Source organism: Ipomoea triloba, chromosome 5 (assembly GCF_003576645.1).
Source record: "Ipomoea triloba cultivar NCNSP0323 chromosome 5, ASM357664v1".
Classification (NCBI taxonomy): Eukaryota; Viridiplantae; Streptophyta; class Magnoliopsida; order Solanales; family Convolvulaceae; genus Ipomoea; species Ipomoea triloba.
This window is the reverse complement of record NC_044920.1, coordinates 24,913,679-24,935,670: the sequence shown is the minus strand read 5'-3', so window position 1 is coordinate 24,935,670 and position 21,992 is coordinate 24,913,679. Positions and strand designations below refer to the sequence as shown.

Sequence of the window (21,992 nt, the reverse complement as noted above, 5' to 3'; positions counted from 1 at the left end):
TCCCGGTGTGCTCTGCCATTATTTAAGCTCGTTTTTCACTCATTTTACATGGCTCCGACCCCTAGACGAACCCTAGTTGGTTTCTTTCACTTTCTTTCATATTTTTAGGTTAAATTAGGCTTAGATTTAGGTTTTACAACACTTTTGAAGCTTGGATTCCAACAATCTATACGAATAAATAAGAATGTAGATACGTTATAATATGATAACAGTTATAGATAATGTATATTTGAACTTTATTTAGTAACAAATAGAGAAAGAGAGAAGCCATGAAGAGAGATGAAGCCAGAATTGGAGCACTATTGTAACAAAGAGAGAAAGAGAAAAGCCAAAATGCAGAGGGCATAAAACTATGAAATGATTGGGTGTAGTCCTAATTGTCTAGATGGAAGGAGTAATATAATGATTGTATGTAGTGTAGAACACAAAAATATCACGCAAAACGTACATAAACTTAGAATGCAATTTTCCTTGATTTTGTACGCAATTTACCTTTTTTTAATGAGATCAATAGTTTGTCTTTTGTTTTTGTTTTTTTGTTTTTTTGTTTTTTTAATGAGATTAATAGTTTTACTAAAATGCTCCTGAATTTGGTGGAAAAAATTGGTCATGTATTTCTGTTTTTTTTTTGAATACTACTAACTTTATTAGAATGCAGTATCTCAAACCCACCACCTCCCATATAAAGAGAAGGGTTTGATGCCACTGGACCACAAGGTCATGTATTTTTGTTATTATACATACTTCGGAGTATCTATTTTATGTAGTAGTGAATCTTTGTATTCGACGGTTATATCCACTAGGTGGTTGGAGACATGGACGGAAGGTCGGAAGCAATTTCGGCCCATCCACACTATCATGCATCTATTAACCCTAATATATATCAATTAATATATATCAGTTATGAGCCACCCAATGGAAAGAAGAAGCAAAAAGTACTGGCCGTCCATGGGTCATTATTGTGCAGGAATATATATAGGCTTGTTTGGTAAATAATCAGCCTATCAGCCAATTTTGGCTTATTTGATCACTATTAGTTGTTTAGTTAATAAGCTTTTTGTAATTTTAAAATACTAAAATTCAAAAGGCTACTCAAAACAGTCTTTTCAATTAGCTTTTTGAGAAAAAAAATTATACCAAACAGCTATCAGCTAACAGCCAACCTATCAAACAACTTTTTGCAATCAGCTAATGTTATTAACAAATCATACATTTTAACTCAAACTTAAGGTGCGTGATTTTCCTTTTTAAGGTGTGTGGTTTGTGTGCATAAGGTGCGTTGGCCTTAGGCTTTAGGTGCGTGGTTTACCTTCTTAATGTGAGTTGTTTTCCTTCTTAATGTGCGTCAGTCTGAGGCTTTAGGACACTTTTTGTTTTTCGCAGTTCCAAAACACAACCAATATTCTTTATAAGATTTTCTCTGCAAAGTCCTATTTATATTAATCCAACTTAAATGCGTAGATTAGAAGCTTAAGGTGCAATCAGTTTAGAATTTTTTTTTAAATAGCATTGGTCACAGCACAGCCGCATGGGAATCTTTAACCGCACTTGAACCCTTCCATATATATATATATATATATATACACACACACACACACACACACACTTTAGTTCTAGTGCGGTTGTGCCTTACGTGCGCGCACGGTCAGTGCAGACACACCAATAGTTATGCAAACATACATCAATAGTGTTAGGAAACGCACAACAAAAAATGCATCAATGCACAAGAAAAAACACCATTAGATACGCATCACCACAAAACACACCATTAGATATGCATTAAAGTACCATACAGTGTTCGAAAATGCACCATTATGTGTAGGGAAATATGATGCATGCATTTTTTTAAGTGTGTGGTGCGCTTTATGGTGCATTTTGTGCATTTAATTGTTATGCGTTTTTCTAACACTATTAATGCATTTATTATATATTATTGGTGTATCCACACTGACCGTACATTAAGGTATGACCAGCTTGACCAAATTTGAGCTAAAATATAAATATTTCTCATTCGTACAATTCCGATCCTGTATATAAACAGTTACTAAAATTGACTCATTAACACGAATATATCATTCAGGTACGCACCCTAACTTCATCTTTTTCGGCAATATCAACAGTTGCAGATATTATTTTCTTGCCGTCCCACGTGCTTATGACACTTAATCCACTGATCCACAATCACACGTGTGTTTGAAATTGAAGCTATGCACTTGGATGGGTGGGTTCACCTATATATATATTCAAGACCGACAAAGTTAAAAATTTTAAGTTATATAAAAAAATTAGAAATTGAAATTGTATCAATTGTGTCAGAAAACAACTTATGTTATAACTTTGATTTACAAAAAAGAATGTAGCGCTATTTGAAGGTGCATGAAACTTGCTTTATCCTTAACTAGTATAGAACAGAAGAGGGTAGATCAATTTAGATTGCTTATAATTAACCGGTTCAAACTGAAAAGACTAATAAACTACTCCAATATATGAGAAATTAAACTCGAAACATAAGGATTGTGGTTGCTATTGTGGTCACAAGACAAGCCATATATGACGCAATTCCATTTGTTAAAACTTAATAGGCATGTTTTGAAAACTAAAGTACGTATTTCTTATGTATAGTCATGTGAATACAACCGTCCCCTCTATTGATCCGACGAGTTTTTTTCGACGGGTAAAATATTACATAAAATTAGGGGTTTTGTTTCGTAGCCAAACTTCCCTTAACTGGATTAAAAGTGTCTATTGAATAACATTATTGAAAAAAAAAATTAGGGGATGCCTTTATTCATGATCATAATGCAATGGTTACATTTGGATAGTAGGCAGTGTACTTTTTAATTGCAAAGTAGGTACCAGCCAAAAGAAGTAGATCGAGCTATAAGTAGTATTATTAGAATTGATATTCAACTTTATCATTGTAATTCTTTTTTGAAACAAATCATTGTAACTCGATGATTCCAATGAAGTAATCATTTTTAAAAATAATAATTTTTGTTTGAATTTAATGGGCATGTTTATTTCAAAAAAAAATGGGCATGTTTGGATACTGGATTCGCCATTTTTTGATTACCATGTTTGGAGCAACGGATTGGCTCCAAAGTGCTGAAACACCAAACGCTGCAATAAGCCGCGTTTGTTTGCAAAAAAAAAAAAAAAAAAAAGAAGCCGCGTTTGGGTTTTGGCAAAGGGCTGGCCTTTCCCCAAAACACCCCTCTATAATTTTTTTAAAGAAAAAGAAAATTTGGAAGCCTCAACTCCCTCAAGCCTTCTCAAGTAAAGAAGCCTTGAGGCTTCCCTTCAATAGGCATCCAATGTGGGACATCGAATGGGTATTGAAAACAAAAAACAAGGGTATTGAGGCCCTTTTATAGAGGAGCTTCAATGCCCCTCTTTTGTTTCTTGGCAGATGTGGGACAAAATTAAAGGGGAGTCAGGCCCCTTTCGTCTCTTATTATTATTATTATTATTATTATTATTATTATTGTATTGTTTCTATTTATTATTATATTATTTCTATTTTTATTTTATTATTTATAATGTCCTTATAAACCATTTTACATGTTAATCGCTAAACCTAAATAACTAATCTTGTCAAACATCATTTTACAAATTGCTAATATAATCTGCTGATTAAATTTGCTAACACAATCCGCTAATCACAAATCGCTAACGCTAATCGCTAATCGCTAACCGCCATTTGCCAAACATATTAACATGCCATTTGCCAAACATATTAACATGGCCAATATGTTTTGTACTTCTATCTTTGGAATTTGAGTCAAGATAACAAAAGTACAATATAGAAGATTTGAAAATAACCACTAATTTAATTATTTGTAAATTTAATAGTATAATGATGGTAGAAAAATGCTTAATAAATTAGCTGTTAGCTGATAGTTGATTACATGCAAAATGGCTTTCTCAAAAAGTTGATATGCTTTTTAAATTTTATCATTTTAGAGTAATAAACAGTTACAAAAAACTAATTAAACATTTATATTAAATCTTTAACCAAGTAAATAATTAATAGTGGTCAAATAAATTTAAATTGGCCGATCAGCTAACTATATTACCAAACAGGGTATAGTATTTTTAGTGAATTTTGCTTTTTTGTGCAATTTGGGAACTGTTATAAAAAAATAAAATTTATCACTGTAGATATATAAACCAAAAAAATAGTGGGAAGTCAAAGTCAGCAGTCTCGTTGCCAAAAATGGAGATGCGAGAACCGTGGGTGGACCCCGTATATCGACGCGTGAAATGCCCTATAAATTATGCCTACTGCGAATTGTGTTTGTACAGTATTCGGAGAGAAATTAAAAAAAAAAAATGGAGATGATGAGAAATGCAGAAAAGAAGCATCATTTTGTTCTGGTTCATGGGTTTGGGCATGGAGCATGGTGCTGGTACAAGCTTATTCCTCTTCTCAGATTATCCGGCAACCACCGAGTCACGGCGTTGGACCTCGCCGGATGCGGGAACCACCGGAAACAGATCGACGAGGTCGCCACCGTGTTCCAGTACGTGGAACCGCTCTTCAACTTCATGTCCGCGCTTCCCAGAGATGAAAAGGTTGTTTTGGTCGGCCATAGCTACGGGGGAATTCCCGTTTCTCTGGCCATGCAGAAATTCCCCGACAAAATCTCCGTCGCCGTCTTTGTATCTGCCTACATGCCCGCCTGTAAATCCCCGCCGGCCACTCTTATCCAAGAGGTGAGATTTCCAACGCGCCCCCAAGTGCAAATAATTTTACTGACTAAAATGCTGACCAAACTAATTTTTTCTTCGTATAAGAGGAGATTCGAACTCCAGATCCCTCTTAAAGGACAGGAGTGTCCGGTCACTCACACCAGTTAAGCTGATTAGAAAATTGTATATTGCCAAAGGCCTTGTGGTCAAGCGGCATCCGGTGTACACTCCCATGTGGAAGGGAGTGGGTTCGAGACTCTTTGTGCTTCAGTAGGTTGAGAAAGTAACTATTAACAGATACTACATTGTAACCGAGTCAGTAGAACTCAAAAAAAAGGAAGAAAATAATGCTATAGAAGTAAGGCCTATATTTAAAAGTGAAAGAGTATTGCAGAGTTGATGATAACTTTTGTTTTTTTGTTTTTCTTTTTGAAATCCTGATCTAATTTCTTCCTGTTTCCATTAATATCGTCAGTATTTCAGAAGAAACACAGCAGATGCACTCATGGACTGTGAGGTGATGTTCGAGCGAGGATTGGAAAACCCACCAACTTCTGCTATTTTTGGGCCAAATTTCATGAAAGCCATACTCTACAAACACTGCAAAGAGGTATGCATATTCTGATCTTACACTATTTTGTGCTTAATAACAATATTAGTAAAATAAGCATCAATTATTTGAGATTCTATTTGTGTAGCTTCAAGGCATCCATATCAATCAAAACACGTTTGACAAAGATATAATAAGTTAAAATTAGCAGGAATTATGCAGTCAGATGCGTTTCATGTCAGTTACTAAACAGATTTACGGCAATTCATAATTTACTTTATAACCTACCTTTTAAAATTTTAGAACCTACCTTTTAAAATTTTAGAATTTGTGATGATCCCGTTACAAATTTTCAAAACTATATTTTAGAAGTTTACAATTTCAATATACTAAAAATACACAATTTAAGACCAGGGTCCAACTGCTAAATTAAAATATAAGATTTGTGTCAAACTGCACTCATGACATGACATGACTTTCTGGTTTGGAATTGTATTAGTGTATTACCGTACTATTCACTTAAAAGACGTTTGACAACGATACAATAAGTTAATCAATATAACCTTTTGATCGAACTCCTAATTTTAAGAACGGGGTTTAGCCCATGTACCCTTTTTTTGTAGTGATTGCCAAGTTAGTTTCCTTTATTAAAAAGAAAAAAAAAACTCAATATAATATTTGTTTTTGTACTATTTATTTAAAAGACTAATAATTGAGTTTGTATTGTTATAAATACATGTAGGAGGATTTGGAGCTAGCAAAGATGCTAATGAGGCCGAATGGATTCTACGTGGAGGATTTGGCTAAGGAATCTTTGCTCACCGAGGGTAAATATGGGACAGTGAGAAGGGCATATGTTGTGTGCCAAGACGATGAAGTTATGAGTGAAGAGTTTCAGAAGTACAATGTCGAAAATAGCCCTCCAGATGAAGTGAAATCCATAGGTGGAGCTGCCCATATGGTCATGTTGTCTAAGCCTCGAGAACTTTGCATCTCCTTGCTGGAGCTTGCTGCTAAATATTCATCGTGACACAAATTTTTATATACTCGAAATGAAATAATTAATATGCAGTCTTAGAAGTGTCTGAAATTTTATATGTAGTCCAGCTAAACCCACCTATGAAGTCACATATTCGACCCCAACACTTTGGATGTAACAAATAAATTTATGATTGTTGAAGTTATCGTGCTACAATTATTACCTAAGTTAATTCATAATAAATATCTTACATAATTAGACCCAAATTATGCAAGAGTCCATTTAAATAATCAAGCTCACAATTCGAACCATCATTGAGTCATTACACTATCTCATATTATCTTGCAATTCAATTCACATAGCATCCAAAACAAAAGAGTTCAATCCAAATCCAAATCCCAATATGAAGATATACTTCGAATTGAAACAAAAGCATGAATTGAAATGGAAACCATTGCAAGACAAATTGAATTAAAGAAATGAAAGATGCAATCTCGAAATTGAAAAGAAAGTTGGATTACAATTGAAATTGAATACGTCCTCACAGTCTACCTCATGCTCTCCACGCCTCCGCCGTGTGTTTTAAGTAGAACCTTCAAAACGGGCGTAGCCCTTCCTATCTTGCTTTTTGACGAGGTAGGCCACTGGGGGCTTTGACACATAGGAATAAGTGGACGCACTTGAACATTAGCCTATATATTGATTCAAATGCGGATAGAACTTTCCTTACGATCGTGCGAGTTGCACTATTAGGTATGCATAAATGCATCACACAGTATTAAAAAATGTACAAGTATAATTCACCACAAAATGCACCACATATCACAAAATCGCATCACACCGCTCTGAACACTTTGTGATGCGCGTGCACGCACATACATATTTATTTATTTAGATATATCATACTTGTTTAAATGGCTGTCAGTCTGTGTGTATATTCTTTTGTGTAGATGATTGTATGCGTATGTAGATGTGGATTGGGTTTCTCATGTAAATGTGGCACTTGTAGAGTTCATGATTTGTACTTTTAGAATGTTCATTATATTTAGTTTATTTTTTTTAATCTATTTTGATTTTTTGTGCATTTAAAATTTTTTTTATGTGTAGATGATTATAATCATATAGTTATATATGTTACGTACCGAAATTTAGTACGCAACAAAAGAAATCTTTCAAGCAGGCTTTTGGCTCCTAATCGTATTCGAGTCACGGCCAACTCCAAATTCACACTTCGAGCGTGTGAGGACTCCAAGAAGAAGAATTAAAATTTAACATAATAGAATAACAATATATTTCTCTTGACGGATCTCCGGTATTCATATACAATGGTCCTATTTATACTAAATTACTAACACCTATAATAATTAAGTTACTACAAATATTCTTAACTATACAAGGTAATTATATATTCTAATATACATAATAATATTTAGTCAATTAACTTATAATTACATAAGATTCATTCCTTTTAGACGACCTTCCACTAATTAACACCAATTATTTCTTTCCTTTGATGCATATCAAGTTATTAATAAATTATATACCTACAATTTACATATTTGTACATGTAATACCAACCTTCTTTCTTTTTTTTTTTTTTTGAAGAGACCAACCTTCTTTCTAATTGAACGAAAAATAACGAAACTAAAAATAATGTTCATGTATGTTATGAAATAATATTGTTTTGAAACAAAGTCTACTTTATAAATTGGAGTATGGTTTTTTTTTTTTTTTGAATACTACTAACTCTATTACAATGTAGTACCTGTTCATAACTACTTTTTCAAAGCACAAGAGTCAGTATTGACTCCACTGAAGCTCGAACTCACCACCTCCCATATAAAAGGAAGGGTTTGACGCCACTGGACTACAAGGTCCTTGGCAATTGGAATATGATTAAAATATAGCGATTGAGATTTGCGACAGTAGGGCAAATCTGGTGAAAGCTAAGCCCAACCCAGATGACATGACACGATCCTGTGTGGTTGGAAAACACGACAAATATATTAATTTTTGTTTTGACAAGCAATATATATTTAAAATTAAATATACAAATATATTTAATCAAATAATCCACCTAAAAGTTAGAGTCCATCAATCTGCGTGTTGGAAGAAAACGTATACACGTATTTGGTATATGGCTAAACTAATTAATTTAGTTCCTACATTACTGTTATGCAGTTTACTTTGTTTATTTTAATTTATATTTTTTATTTTCTTTTTATCAATTTCTATCACGTTGTTACCAACGTTAACATCCGTCCAAATAAATTAATTTTTAAAAATTTTCAATTTACCACCCTAATTATAAAATTAAATACTATTGTGTCAAGAGTTATAAATCACTATAGCATCTCAACACCAAAGGTCTTTCCCCAACAATCTCATTTTGGTAGGAGATCAAACTCTTATTATTTTATCAAAAATTAAACGATTATGTTGACGAATGACGAAGATACTCATTCGACAATAATACTAGGACCAAAAAAATATTTTGAAAAAAAGATTAAAAGACCTATAAATTTAAGACAAAAAACGAAATTAACTCTTTATTGTAACTACAAAAAAACTATAAACCCGATTTGATAAAATTTAAAAAATTTAAAATAATAATTTTTTAAACAACTCTCTAAGTATTTCAAAATAATCCAGTGGCATCAAACCCTTCCCTTTATACGGGAGGTTGAAAAGTAGTTATGAACAGATAATGCATTTTAATAGAGTTAGTAGTATTAAAAAAAAAAGTATTTCAAAATAAATTATTAGCTTTTAACTTCTTTTTTTTTCAAAAACAAATCTTGCCCACAAATAAAAATAAATATCACATCGTGTGATATCTATAAATAATTGACTTTCTAATATACAATATAATTAGCAGCTCATTTTTCAAGGGAAAATCCAAAATACAAATCTTGCCCACAATTAATCCAAATACAAATCTGTAAGTCGGTGTTCATCAACATTATTTCCAGTATTTCTCCATGTGCGTTCTCGATCAGAAATCTTGGACGGTAGCATGCCAACATACGAATTGAAGGACACCTGTCATATGGATACAATTTCTTGTTTGTCACTTTTTAACATTAATTTCTTAGCTTCATATGTTAGAATTCAAGCATCCACAAGTTATAGGTAATAGTAAACCTTTTAACACTCATGGCATGTACTATGTTAAATAACAATAAATAACATGAGATGCCTCAATCATAGAACTTCAAAATCAAGGTTGCACTGTTTCACTCTCAAATATAGTCTAAGCTAATTAAAATGGACATACAATGCATATTCATTTATTGGACACTTCTTTTACAGAACACAATCAGGAGTGACACACTGTATGTTAAATGGGGATAGGGATAGCCCTAAGAGGACAAGCTTTAGCCAATGTAATACCAAACTTCTCGTCCATGTCCAAATCCATGGGTGCAATGCCACCCTCAAGCTTCCACTCGAATGAGTTCAATAAAGACCCTAACATTACTGGAACTGTTCTTACCGCTAGAGGTAATCCAGGACAAATTCTTCTGCCTGCTCCAAATGGAATGAGCTCAAAATCCTGTCCTCTTACATCCATTCCTATATTCCAAAATCTCTCGGGCTTGAAGACCAATGGGTTCTCCCAGATGCTGGGGTCACGCCCCATTGCCCATACATTGACAAGAATTTGTGAGTCATTGGGAATAGTGTATTCACATAGATTCACGTCATGTTCAACTTTACGCGGAATCAAGAACGGAACTGGTGGATGTATTCTAAATGTTTCTTTCACTATGCATTGCAAGTAAGGAAGATGAGTAACATCATATTCTTGTATTGGCTTGCCTTTATTGATAACATCTGCAAGTTCCGCTTGAGCTTTTGCCATAACTTCTGGGTTCTTGAGAAGTTCAGCCATTGCCCACTCTAATGTGCTTGATGATGTATCAGTTCCTGCCGCAAATAAGTCCTGTTAACATGTATATATGACACTGCGTGTAAGAGTCAGTATAGCAGAGATTATGAGTACATGAAGGGGATTGACATAAATACCAAGAACATGTGCTGAATGTGAGTCATATCAATCTCCTCAGGCCTTTCTTGGCTGACATTGAGAAGTGAATCTAATGCATCCTCATTTTTGTTGCCTTTGATTTTCCTCTCCTCCAGCCGTTCATCAATCAAATCTTGAAAAAGGTCTAGGGCCTTAGTGAAATGGCATGTCAAGCGACGCCGGACACCCTGGGGATCAAACTTTTCAAGAAAGGGAAAGTAGTCAACCAGGTTGGGTTTTCCAGCTTCCAGCATCATATTCCACACCAAATCCTTGAACTCTTTACCGGAATCCGAATAAGGGTCGGTTAAATCTTTAGAGAAAATGGTGTTTGACAGCAAATTGAGGGTAGTCCTGAAAGCTGCACGCCCAATATCCACAGCTTCCCCTACCTCGCTGCTCTTTTGGCAGTAAATTATAAGCTCCTCGATCTTTTTAGCCCTCAGCTGCTGGTTGATCTCGAGCCTGTTGCCGGAAAAGATGTTGGAATTCATGATCTTACGGAGGGCTCTCCACCTGGAGGCAACAGGGAGAAAAACAACAGAGAATTGGGAATGATTGTTAGCTCGCAGAGCATCAGCGATTGACCGGTGGGTAGAAAAGGCTAAGTCTTGCTTCTGCAGAGCTTGTTTGGCCATGGCGGATGAAGAAATGACCACTGTGTTTATCATGCCCAGTTTCAGATTCATAACTGGACCATATTTTTGGGCTAGACGTGTCAACGACAGATGGGGTTTGTTTCCGAGCAAATGAAGGTTTCCGAACAGCGGCAATGGAAATGGCCCAGGCGGCAGATTCTTGCCTTTACTGCTTCTTCTCTTTGCTGATAAACACAGCAGGACTTTGATCAAAGCCCAGGCCAACAATACTGCTACCAAAATGCTCTGGAAATCCATTGACTTTCTCTCACCCTGAGATCTGGGAATGCTAATCTATACTATACTATATATATATATATATACATGAGCAAGGTTACATTTTCCTCCTAATTTATACTCCTTAAGTAGTTAAGTGATAATAATTGATTCATTTTATATTTGATAAATAAAGAAATAATTTTTATTGCCAGATAGGTCAGCAATTCACCATAGATCATGAATAAAAAGAATTTTATTTTTTAAAACAATTAACTTTATTAAAGCTTAAGAAAAGGTAGGAAGAAGTGCGAGAATACAATAAGGGAGGGATAAAAAGAATTTTATTAAAACATAAGGAGATAAATATTCAGATGTAATCATGTAAAAATAACATTATTCAATATATATATACATATAAGTTTGCAGGATATCTTATGTTCCCAGTGGCTTCGACTTGGGAGTCCGGACATGAATTTGGTACAAATTAAATATTAGTCACATAGAACCAAATATGTGTATTAAATATTGAAGAAGGGGTCCAATCCTCCTTTGCCACTGTCCCTACCTATACCATGCAAACAATGACCCTACTGGTTGGTACTTGTGACGATATTGACAAGATTTGCAGAAATTTTCTATGGGGGCATTACAACGACTCCAAAAAAATCCATACCATCAATTGGAAACATTCTTGCCACCCAATATGATAAATCGCATTAGGGCCATTCCCATTGCGGTGGAGGAGATTCAAAAAGACAAAGGACACATTGAGCTGGCCGCCTGGCCTCACACAAGTAGGGTCTTTTCACGGTTAATTAAATCGGTTTTTAGTTTCATTTGTAGGGCATGAAGAAGAAGGTGAAGACCGTGGTTGCATTTGAAGAGTGGGTGTTGGAAAAATAGCTTTAAAATGACATTTTAAGTGATCATTTTGTGGTACAAATATAAGTGGGGTCCACATTCAATCCGGGTCGGGTCAATGCGGATTCATGTTCTTCGTAGTTAGACGAAGATGTTGATATATTGTAAAGCTCAAAATGGATAATGGGTGAATGAGAAATTGGTTCTCAAATTTACCCATTTGAGATGGAAATTAATGTGGAAAAGTTTTGAAGTAAGCTTTTGTCCACATTGGTAAGGGAAGTGGGTTTGCACCACTATTCATACTAGGCTCTTTTAGGCGGTAAATAAAAATACATTATTAGTGTATATAAATCAAAAAAAAATCATGCTAGCTACTGGGCAATTACTGCCAGCACATGCAATTTGAATTTTTTTGAAAAGAAAATATATAATAATTTTTTTTTTTGCAATTTGAATATTTATCTCCCCAAGAAAAAGATTCTTGGTTTTTTATTTTATTTTTTTAAAATTCAAGAACAGCTTTCAAAAAAAAAAAAACCTCAAGAACTCAAACCACTAACCTCTGGAGGAGAGAGCTGATAAACCAACTTTTGTAGCATCTTATGACCAAATTAAAGAGAACGGAGACCGGGCGGTGTTCCTTGTCTTATCCCTTGCTGTACTCAGTTTTTTGGTCCATGTAAGATTCCAGTTATCGATGAAACTGTATATGATTTTGATCACCAGTAAATCAAAACCATTAATTTTGCTCCATCTCAAAAATTCATAGATTCACTTCTCAACATCATCCAAGAAAGGCCAGAAGAAATTGATAGGACTCACATTCTGCGCATGCTCATGGTATGTCGTATGTCTTCTCCAGCCCTTTCAATTCTGCTATACTGAATCTTAGGCATTGTTGACGTGTTGTACATGTTAATAGGACTTGTTTCCTGTGGTAACTGATCCACCATTAAGCACATTAAAGTGGGCAATGATAGAACTTCTTTAGAATCTAGAGATTATGTATAAGAAAAGTTCAAGCGGAGCTTGCTGATGTTATTGGTGAAGACGAGCTAATACATGAAAATGATGTTATAGATCTGCCTTACTTACTATGTGTCGTTAAAGAAACCTTTAGAATACACATACTCGTTTCATTGATTCAGCGTAAAAATTAGATTACCAATAAGATGAAATGATACCGCTTTTAATTAGGGAATGAAGTTTTTAATTGAAAGGGAAATCAAATCATAGTCGTGTTTTAAAAGGTTGTCAACCAAACACTACTAAATATCATTTTGATTCTCATTTCTAGTGTGTAAACCCATGAACTAAATACCATAAGTGATTATGTTTTGAAAATGAAAATGCATCACTAGCAAGTTGACTGATGGATTGGCAATTATTTTAAGCTAGTTTGCAGCAACACAATATATATCTATTAAATAATGCAACAAAACATGAACTGATGAAGAGGTACTCTATTTAAAGGGAATGGGGATAGCCCTAAGAGGATGAGCTTTAGCCAATGTAATGCCAAACTTTTCCTCCATGTCTAACTCATCTTCAAGTTTCCATTGGAATGAGTTTAGTAAGGAGCCCAACATTACCGGAACCATCCTCATTGCCATTGGAAATCCCGGACAAATTCTTCTACCTGCACCAAATGGAATGAGTTCAAAATCTTGTCCTTTAACATTTATTTCCAAATTCCAGAATCGCTCAGGATTGAAGATCAATGAATTTTTCCAAATACTAGAGTCACGCCCAATTGCCCATAAGTTGACTAGAATTTGTGAGTCCTTAGGAATAGTGTGTCCACATAGGTTGACTTCCTGTTCAACTTTGCGCGGAATCAAGAATGGAACAGGAGGGTGCATTCTAAAAGTCTCTTTTATGACGCATTGCAAGTAAGGCAAACGGGTAACATCAGCTTCTTGTATTGGCTTGCCTTTACCAATAACATCAGCCAGCTCTGCTTGAGCTTTTGCCATAGCATTTGGATTATTAAGAAGCTCCGCCATGATCCACTCTAATGTGTTCGATGATGTGTCTGTCCCCGCCGCAAACATATCCTGATAATACTTGTAAGATTCAATAGGGTTCTAAATCAAGCAATTATTTCGAAGACCAAACCAACTAATTAACATACCAAGCACACATGCAAAATATACTTCCTATCGATCTCCTCTGGTCTTTCTTGGGTGATGTTAAGAAGTGAATCTAATACATCAACATTTTTGCTGCCCATCACTTTTCTCTCTTCCAGCCGTTCATCAATCAAATCTTCGAAAAGCTCTAGCACCTTAGTGAAATGACCTTTCATGCGACGTCTTGAACCTTGGGGATCAAACTTTTCAAGAAAGGGAAAGTAATCAACCAGGTTGGGCTTTCCAGCTTCCTCCATGATGTTCCAAACCAATTCTTTGAATTCTTTGGCAGAGTCCGAGAAAGGGTCGGTTAAATCCTTAGAGAAAATGGTGTTGGACAGCAAATTGAGGGTAGTCCTGAAAGCTGCACGCCCAATATCCACCGCTTCCCCTACCTGACTTTTATTTTGGCAGTAAATAATCAGCTCCTGGATCTTTCTAACTCTCAGATGCTGATTATTGTCGAGCTTGACGCCGGAAAAGATGTTGGAATTCATGGCCTTTCGAAGGGCTGTCCACTTGGAGGCGACGGGGAGCCAAACAACAGAGACTTGGTTGTGATTGCAAGCTCTCACGACATCGGGGCAAGACCGGGTGGAGAAGGTTAAGTCTTGTTTTTGTAGGGCTTGTTTGGCCATGTTGGACGAAGAAATAACCACTGTGTTTATCATGCCCAGCTTCAGATTCATAACCGGACCATATTTTCCGGCAAGCCGCGCTAGGGATTTGTGGGGTTGGTTTCCAAGCAAGTGAAGGTTTCCGATGACCGGCCATGGAAATGGCCCTGGTGGAAGCTTTTTGCTTACTACACAGAGGGCTTGGACCAAAGTCCAGGCAAACACTACTGCAACTATAATGTTCTGGAAATCCATTCTCTCTCTTTAAGTTGTAGGAATATAATGGAATGAGTGAATGCCAATCTGCTCTTTATGTTTTGATATATATAGAGAATGGTCGTCTATGGTATGACCTATGAGGGTTATATTGGTAATTTAATATCAGGCTGATGGCTTATATGCTATTTTCATTTCATCTAGTCTTAGATTTTGACAGTAAAGCCATTATTATATTGGCGTTGCCATCGCTACATAAAAAAAACATGCAATCTTGTACATTGTCCTTTGCTCCCAAACGTGTTGTGCATTGTCCTAACTGATCGTTACGTTGCGCCTAACCTAGTAAACTAATGGCCGTTAATTAGGCGCCATTTTTTTAAACAATTTTTTAAGACTTAATAATTATAAAATATTTTATTTCAAAAAATAATAATAATCTCTTCAGGGGACTGTTATGCATGCCCATATACCAAACGACATCCTTCCTAAATTCCTTAACAGTTTTGTTGAAGGATCTGTCTATTGTGTAAAAAACTTCTTTGTGGTAGCCAACTGGCATACTTATAAAACCAGTATGCATGAATACATGTTGCAATTCAATGGTGAGACTATTATGAAAGAATATAGGTCTGCAAATTTCCCTAGACACATGTACAGAATCAGGTCATTCCAAAGTTTGAGGAGTAACCCAAGCATAAATGACAAAGAGCTGTTTGGTAAGCATTCAAATCTTAATTTTCTGTCCATTAATTAGTGTACAAAAGTTGTTTCTGTTTTCTGCCTTTCTTTTGACAGCATATGTTTTTCAATTAGATTTGATTGGTCGAGTTGTTCAAATACATGCTCCACAACAGAAGACCATCAATGGCAATGATACTAGACTAATTGATTTTGTTATAGAAGATTCACAGTAAGTAATGTATTATCTGTTTTTTACCATATAAGTAGGATGCATCTGTTGTTCGCTAAATATTTGCGTTTGATTGCTTAGGGGTAATCGTTTAACCTATACTTTTTGGGATGACCATGTTGCAAAAATTGAGCCTTTCTATCAATCTCCTGGTAATGAGCCTCTGTATGTGCTGATCCAGTGCTGTAGACTGAAATTTGGTGTTAGAGGTAAGTGACATCACTGTTTATCAAAGTACTTTAAATCATATTCTAGATTCTAGATGTGCACCTATACTAACATACACATATATAATTTCAGATGGTGATGTAAAAATCTGCTCCTCCTATGATGTCACTCAAATTCACTTTAATATTGATTGTCCTGAAATGCAGCAGTTTAAAGAAAGGTAAGTTTACATGAACTGAATTCTTTTTTCATTGTTTTTATATTTGTTATTAACTCTTCTTTATAATTTACAGTATGACAGAGCTGTCCCAGCTTACACCCATGAGGAGTATAGCTTCCATGTCTAGCATGAGTTTCACAAACACTCATGATGATTCGAGCACTCAATCGCTGGAGCTCATTACTATTAATGATCTCTACGACACTGAAGATGTAATTAATGATTTTGGAATACATTTGCGAATTCTTATTCATTAATTTAATATCTGTATTCTTTTTTTTTTATCCAGTTTGGTGACTTTTGGATAGCTGCAAGGGTAAATGGTGTGGAAAAACCAAGTGATTGGTTTTATATTTCCTGTCCTAAGAAGGGTTGCAATAAAGCACTCAAACTTTCTGAGGGTGTCAATAAGTGTTTCAAATGTAATGAAATCCCTGATGGTAGTGTTAGAAAGTATAAACTCAGAGTGCGTGTAGTTGACATGAAGGGTACTGCATCCTTTTTGATATGGGATAGGGAATGCGTTGATTTGCTAGGTATTGCAGCAGAAGACCTATATGAAAGGAATTTGAATGTAAGTTTTTTCTAAATTTGTTATAGGGCATTTTTTAAGTTGAGATTTATTTTATTGTCAACCCTTATAACTAATCTGTAGCTTCATTTTTTCAGAACCTTGGACACATAAAGGAGATATATGAACTCAAAGGGAGGACAATGCTTTTCAAGATTTCAGCAAAGAAGGAACACTTTGTTCGTCGTAATATCCCATTTCCTGTAGTGAAAATTAACACTGACCAGTTACTGCTGCAACAACTCTGCCCTGATCTTCTAGCTTTAGAAGAAAATGACTTTAACTCTGAAGGCCCTATAAGCGAGGGGGATGATAAATTTTTGGAGGTAGTGGGTTTCTTTTTTAACTAAATGCAGTTAAACAGTAAGTCTTCCTCAAATGCTAACTTTGGTTAATATATGTTTTCAATGGTCAGGGGTTTGAGAGTGATGAGGGGGAGAGTCCTGTTGCTCTGTTGGCTCCAACGAGTAGTACAGATTGTACTACTGATGGACCAGTCAAGCGTTGTTTGCTTGATTCATTCTCCTCAACCAAGGGTGGAAAGAAAGTGAAGCAATGCCATGTCAAGTTAGAGAAGATAGATTGAGTGTTTTCTATGACTGTTTTTTATGGACAGTTTGGTTACTATTGTGTATGACAGTTATGTTTTGTTTCTGGTGTTGGTTTCTGTTTTAAACTGTACCCCGAATTTCGCTATTGGTTATGTATTGTGACTGCTTATTATTTTGGTATTAAAAAACAGTATTGCAGGTCAAACCGGTGTGGTTCAAAATCAAAGTGGCATTCCTAACTAAACCACTCTGTGAATTTTGTATTATTGTTGCAGGATTTGAGGTCTAAGGGCAGGAGATGTAAAGCAGAAACTTTGTTTCTAGTGTTGCTTTCTGTTTTAAACTGTACCCCGAATTTCCCTATTGGTTATGTATTGCGACTGCTTCTTATTTTGGTTTTAAAAAAAAGTATTGCAGGTCAAACCGTTGTGGATCAAAATAAAAGTGGCATTCCTAACTAAACCACAGTTTGAATTTTGGATTATTGTTGCAGGATTCAAGATCTAAGGGCAGGAGATGTAAAGCAGAAACTTTGAGCAAAGTTGGAGCACTGCTATAACCTAGCAAAGCTGTCTACACTTAGTATGTACTGCAGTTCTGAAAATTGTTTACTGTCTACACTTAGTATGTACTGCAGTTCTGAAAATTGTTTAGTTAGGCTCAATAAATTAGAAAACAGTTCTGAAAATTGTTTAGTTAGGCTCAATAAATTAGAAAATTGGTTTATTTGTATTTGCTTAGTACTCAATAAATTAGAAAATTGGTTTATTTGTATTTGCTTAGTAACATACATTCCATTTGTATTCAATAAATTATATTTCTTAGTAACATACATTCCATTTGTATTCAATAAATTATATTTTGAAAATTTGTTTAGTTGTATTTGCTTAGTTCAGTGTTTAGTATGTAGATCAGTTCAGTATTTGCTCAGTTGAAATACTATGTCAACAAATTGCCATCAGTATTTGCTCAGTTGAAATACTATGTCAACAAATTGCCATACATTTCTAGCAAATTTTTAATGAACAAATTGCTCAACTAATCCAGCAAAAAAAAACACTAATCTGACACTGTATTACTAACTAATTAAGAATAGGTACAAATGTTTTCAAAAAAAAAAAAAAAGAATACGTACAAGTGACTTACCTCTCGCCTCCACTAACAGTGTGTCAGTTATGTTCTTGATTCATCCTTAGCATATAAACTGAGATATTGACAGTAGGAATTAGAAATTCCAGTGCTAGAACAATTCATAACTGTCATTGTGTTTAAATGAACAGAAAGACAATACTCTACACAGTTTGAGTTGGTAATTTACAAACTTTACTTTCATTAAATTGAAAATTTTGAAGAGATGGTAGTATCCAAAGTTTTAAATTTTTTACCAGTAAGCTGTATTATTTTTTTAATGAAAATTTGAATAGATGGTACATTTCTAATAGACCAAATTGTAAATCAAGAAAACCAGTACATTTCTTCTATTATTCTATCATCTCAGTCAAATTGGATCATTATTTTAATTAATAACTAATTATAAAATGAATAGGTGACTTATCTATTTCACACCACTGAGAGCATGTGTGTTGTTTGCTTGATTCATCCTTAGTATATGGATAACACTATTCTGTAATCATCAGTTATGAAGGCCAATGCACAACCTTGAATCCTGTGGATAATAAATATTAAAAAAGCTATTAATTGAATATGTATTAAAACTGTGTCAGTTTAGCTGCCAATTAGAGAATTTAATTAAACATTAGGCTAACAATTCAGTTAAAAATTGTCAATAAAATATGCATCAGTGTAATTATTTGGTTACATATAAAGTTAATCATCATTATGGAGCTAAAATCATTAATGGCATGTAAGTCATTTAGTCTTCCAATGTCATACTGGAAAAAAAAAAAGTCCCCTCCATTATTGATGCTGATTACTACAGTATAAATACTACCTATTCACTGTACATGAGACACAGAAAAACTAATAACCAAATGCAAGCATGAGGAAGCTCACCAAATCAGCGGTCATAGGCACTAAAAGGAAACATCCATCCAATGAGAAAGGTACTCACTCTGATTCTTTTACATTTCAAATGGTTTTAGAGTTGATTACGTAGGTTAGATATTTAGAGTGAAAATTTCTAACCTACTAAAACATAGTAAATTTCTATTACCATTTAGCACGAAACCACTCTATGTACTGAGGGTTTTTAGGTGTTCATAAACACTAATTGTAGTCAAATTTCAGTAATGTATTACTGAAATTGTATCAACAAACTTAAATCAACTTAAGTTTTTTATACAAATTTCAAATTTACAGAACTCAGGGCAATTCATTAACTGCAGGCCAAGGCAATACAAATTGACAGTGAATAGGTAGCCTTCTAATTGAGTAATCAACATATTTGAGTTGTCATTACATAACACAAACTGAAACTTTACCAAATACCCTAGGTTGAAACTTTAAAACATTGACAGTCCAGATTTCGTGCAAGATTAAGAACTGAAAACAATTGACAGTCCAGATTTCGTGCAAGATTAAGAACTGAAAACAAAATGAAGTCCAGATTTCGTGCAAGATTAAGAACTGAAAACAAAATGAATAGAGAAATTACCAAATACATTAGCTTGGAAAACAAAATGAATAGAGAAATTACCAAATACATTAGCTTGAAACTTCAAATGAATAGAGAAATTACCAAATACATTAGCTTGAAACTTCATTTTCAAGCACATGGGTCAGTGAATCAGTACATAGTCCAGTCGTCCGTAGTTTTCTTTCTCACTAGAAGTAACCGAAAAAACAAACCTGCAAGTTTCATCGGAAAAGACATGCATTTCAAAAATAAGCAGGTCGAAAATCGTAGATCTACGATCTCAAAACTAAATACACTCTGAACAGAAACTTACCAGTTCATTGTTCTCCATCTTGCACCAAAATCCTTTTCTTCAATTTGCTAATGGTATCGGTACCTCAAGTCGCCGATTAACGGCTATGGTATGTCGTTTACGGCGAGGTTTATCGATATATGCATGGATTAAAGATCTGGGTTCGTAGAGTTACACGATATATGCATGGATTAAAGATCTGGGTTCGTAGAGTTACAGATATGAGTGTAATAGCAGTAGAGAAATGGAGGTTAGAGTAGGATATGAGTGTAATAGCAGTAGAGAAATGGAGGTTAGAGTAGAGAGGGAGAGATGTGCAGGTAGAGAAATGGAGGTTAGAGTAGAGAGGGAGAGATGTGCAGCTGGGAGATCCAAAATGAACACTAAGAGGGAGAGATGTGCAGCTGGGAGATCCAAAATGAACACTACGGGGGAGAGATGTGCAGCTGGGAGATCCAAAATGAACACTACGGATGCATCATCTGATATTTGTTTTTTATTTTATATATATATATATATATATATATACAAAATAAATATATTACAGATATAATGGTGTGTCCGTATATATTTTATATATATATAAAATACATATATATTAATAATTGTGTGTCCGTATATGTAGTTTATACATATATACGCTAAAATTTTATACTACAATGTCTGTAAAATATTTCATGTAATTTTTTAAGATAATGTTTACAAAGTATATGATTGTTAAGTAATAAGTATAATATTGTAGTATACTTGCTTATTTTACATAATGGTCTTTCACAATGCAGAAAACAACAACACAGACAATGAACATCATGTGTTGCCAACAAGAGCACCACATCATGTGCCACCCACGGATCCTTACGTATTTGGCGTGTTTGAGAACTCTATAAATACGACATTGACCATTTTGAATAATAGTAAGTATTTCACATGAGTAGAACAACCTTTTTCGAATGACTATTGACAAATATATTTTATTTTTAGTAATTTTATGTATGGTAGTTATATATAATAATTTGTACCCACAACTCATTAATTTGCAGGTGGTAACTTAATAAAGTCCAATATTAGTTCTAACACGCCACTATCCCAATGGGGCAGCTGCAACAAAGGTAATAATAGAACCTCGCATTTTTATATAAACTGTTTACAAAATTAGTTATTAACATGATATTAGGTGTACCATAATTTGACTCATTTTATTTTCGCTATTTTAATTTGATTTTGTTGATCCTCATTGAGTCTTTTGGTTTCGGTTTTGTCTAATTGGAAATGTAGGTTCAAGACGTAATAGCACGTATACATTGCCATTAAGAGACTTGACTAATGGTTAGTTATCATTTAGTTCAAAATTAACCATTATAATTGAGATGTTATTTTTAAATCACTTTTGTGCAACCTTTATATTAGTGCAATCAACTTCTGGAATGTCATCTCAAGGTTGCCAATACACACCAACAAACTTTCGGAGTGGTGGCCAATTGACGTCAACTGACGTTACTAAAGGTTTCTTTAATTGTTGTCTTTTTTTTTTTCTAAAAACAAGTTGAGGTTCAATACGTAATCGAGATCCATTTCCATATAAATAATTGAGTAATGGTTAGTTATCATATATTTGGAAAATTAACCATTACGAATGTTGTTTTTGTTATTAATCACTTTTGGTCAACTCTTTTATTAGCGCAATCAACGGGGGGAATATCATCTAAAGGATTTCAAGACACACCAACAAACTTGAGGAGTGTTG

General features: G+C 34.5%; 4 protein-coding genes across 4 annotated transcripts; 2 read left to right on the top strand and 2 right to left on the bottom strand.

Annotated features, from left to right (window-relative positions):
* Nucleotides 1-4,315: 4,315 nt before the first annotated feature.
* Nucleotides 4,316-6,487, top strand: LOC116019354 (methylesterase 10-like). Its single transcript, XM_031259529.1, has 3 exons — nucleotides 4,316-4,716; nucleotides 5,168-5,302; nucleotides 5,985-6,487. Exons 1-3 carry the CDS (start codon nucleotides 4,333-4,335, stop codon nucleotides 6,270-6,272), a joined length of 807 nt encoding a protein of 268 aa, XP_031115389.1. The 5' UTR covers nucleotides 4,316-4,332; the 3' UTR covers nucleotides 6,273-6,487.
* Nucleotides 6,488-9,434: 2,947 nt separating this feature from the next.
* LOC116021036 (geraniol 8-hydroxylase-like) lies at nucleotides 9,435-11,208 on the bottom strand. The gene is made up of 2 exons (XM_031261633.1): nucleotides 10,251-11,208; nucleotides 9,435-10,167 (listed from the first exon to the last, which is right to left on the bottom strand). Exons 1-2 carry the CDS (start codon nucleotides 11,145-11,147, stop codon nucleotides 9,562-9,564), a joined length of 1,503 nt encoding a protein of 500 aa, XP_031117493.1. The 5' UTR covers nucleotides 11,148-11,208; the 3' UTR covers nucleotides 9,435-9,561.
* Nucleotides 11,209-13,324: 2,116 nt separating this feature from the next.
* On the bottom strand, nucleotides 13,325-14,990 carry LOC116020937 (geraniol 8-hydroxylase-like). Its single transcript, XM_031261510.1, has 2 exons — nucleotides 14,107-14,990; nucleotides 13,325-14,029 (listed from the first exon to the last, which is right to left on the bottom strand). Exons 1-2 carry the CDS (start codon nucleotides 14,974-14,976, stop codon nucleotides 13,436-13,438), a joined length of 1,464 nt encoding a protein of 487 aa, XP_031117370.1. The 5' UTR covers nucleotides 14,977-14,990; the 3' UTR covers nucleotides 13,325-13,435.
* Nucleotides 14,991-15,514: 524 nt separating this feature from the next.
* LOC116020465 lies at nucleotides 15,515-17,919 on the top strand. The gene is made up of 11 exons (XM_031260939.1): nucleotides 15,515-15,656; nucleotides 15,754-15,850; nucleotides 15,932-16,059; nucleotides 16,151-16,238; nucleotides 16,312-16,450; nucleotides 16,528-16,812; nucleotides 16,908-17,135; nucleotides 17,225-17,376; nucleotides 17,426-17,513; nucleotides 17,636-17,731; nucleotides 17,854-17,919. Exons 1-11 carry the CDS (start codon nucleotides 15,515-15,517, stop codon nucleotides 17,917-17,919), a joined length of 1,509 nt encoding a protein of 502 aa, XP_031116799.1.
* The last annotated feature ends 4,073 nt before the right edge of the window (nucleotides 17,920-21,992 follow it).

Excerpts from the sequence above, each read along its gene's own strand:
- LOC116019354 (XM_031259529.1), top strand. The coding sequence starts at position 4,333 with ATGGAGATGATGAGAAATGCAGAAAAGAAGCATCATTTTGTTCTGGTT. Across the intron at positions 4,717-5,167 it reads CGGCCACTCTTATCCAAGAG|TATTTCAGAAGAAACACAGC; the intron begins GTGAGATTTCCA and ends TAATATCGTCAG. Across the intron at positions 5,303-5,984 it reads TCTACAAACACTGCAAAGAG|GAGGATTTGGAGCTAGCAAA; the intron begins GTATGCATATTC and ends AAATACATGTAG.
- LOC116021036 (XM_031261633.1), bottom strand. The coding sequence starts at position 11,147 with ATGGATTTCCAGAGCATTTTGGTAGCAGTATTGTTGGCCTGGGCTTTG. Across the intron at positions 10,168-10,250 it reads ACATTCAGCACATGTTCTTG|GACTTATTTGCGGCAGGAAC; the intron begins GTATTTATGTCA and ends ACATGTTAACAG.
- LOC116020937 (XM_031261510.1), bottom strand. The coding sequence starts at position 14,976 with ATGGATTTCCAGAACATTATAGTTGCAGTAGTGTTTGCCTGGACTTTG. Across the intron at positions 14,030-14,106 it reads ATATTTTGCATGTGTGCTTG|GATATGTTTGCGGCGGGGAC; the intron begins GTATGTTAATTA and ends AAGTATTATCAG.
- LOC116020465 (XM_031260939.1), top strand. The coding sequence starts at position 15,515 with ATGCATGAATACATGTTGCAATTCAATGGTGAGACTATTATGAAAGAA. Across the intron at positions 17,377-17,425 it reads GTGAAGCAATGCCATGTCAA|TTTGGTTACTATTGTGTATG; the intron begins GTTAGAGAAGAT and ends TTTTATGGACAG. Across the intron at positions 17,514-17,635 it reads CGAATTTCGCTATTGGTTAT|GATTTGAGGTCTAAGGGCAG; the intron begins GTATTGTGACTG and ends TTATTGTTGCAG.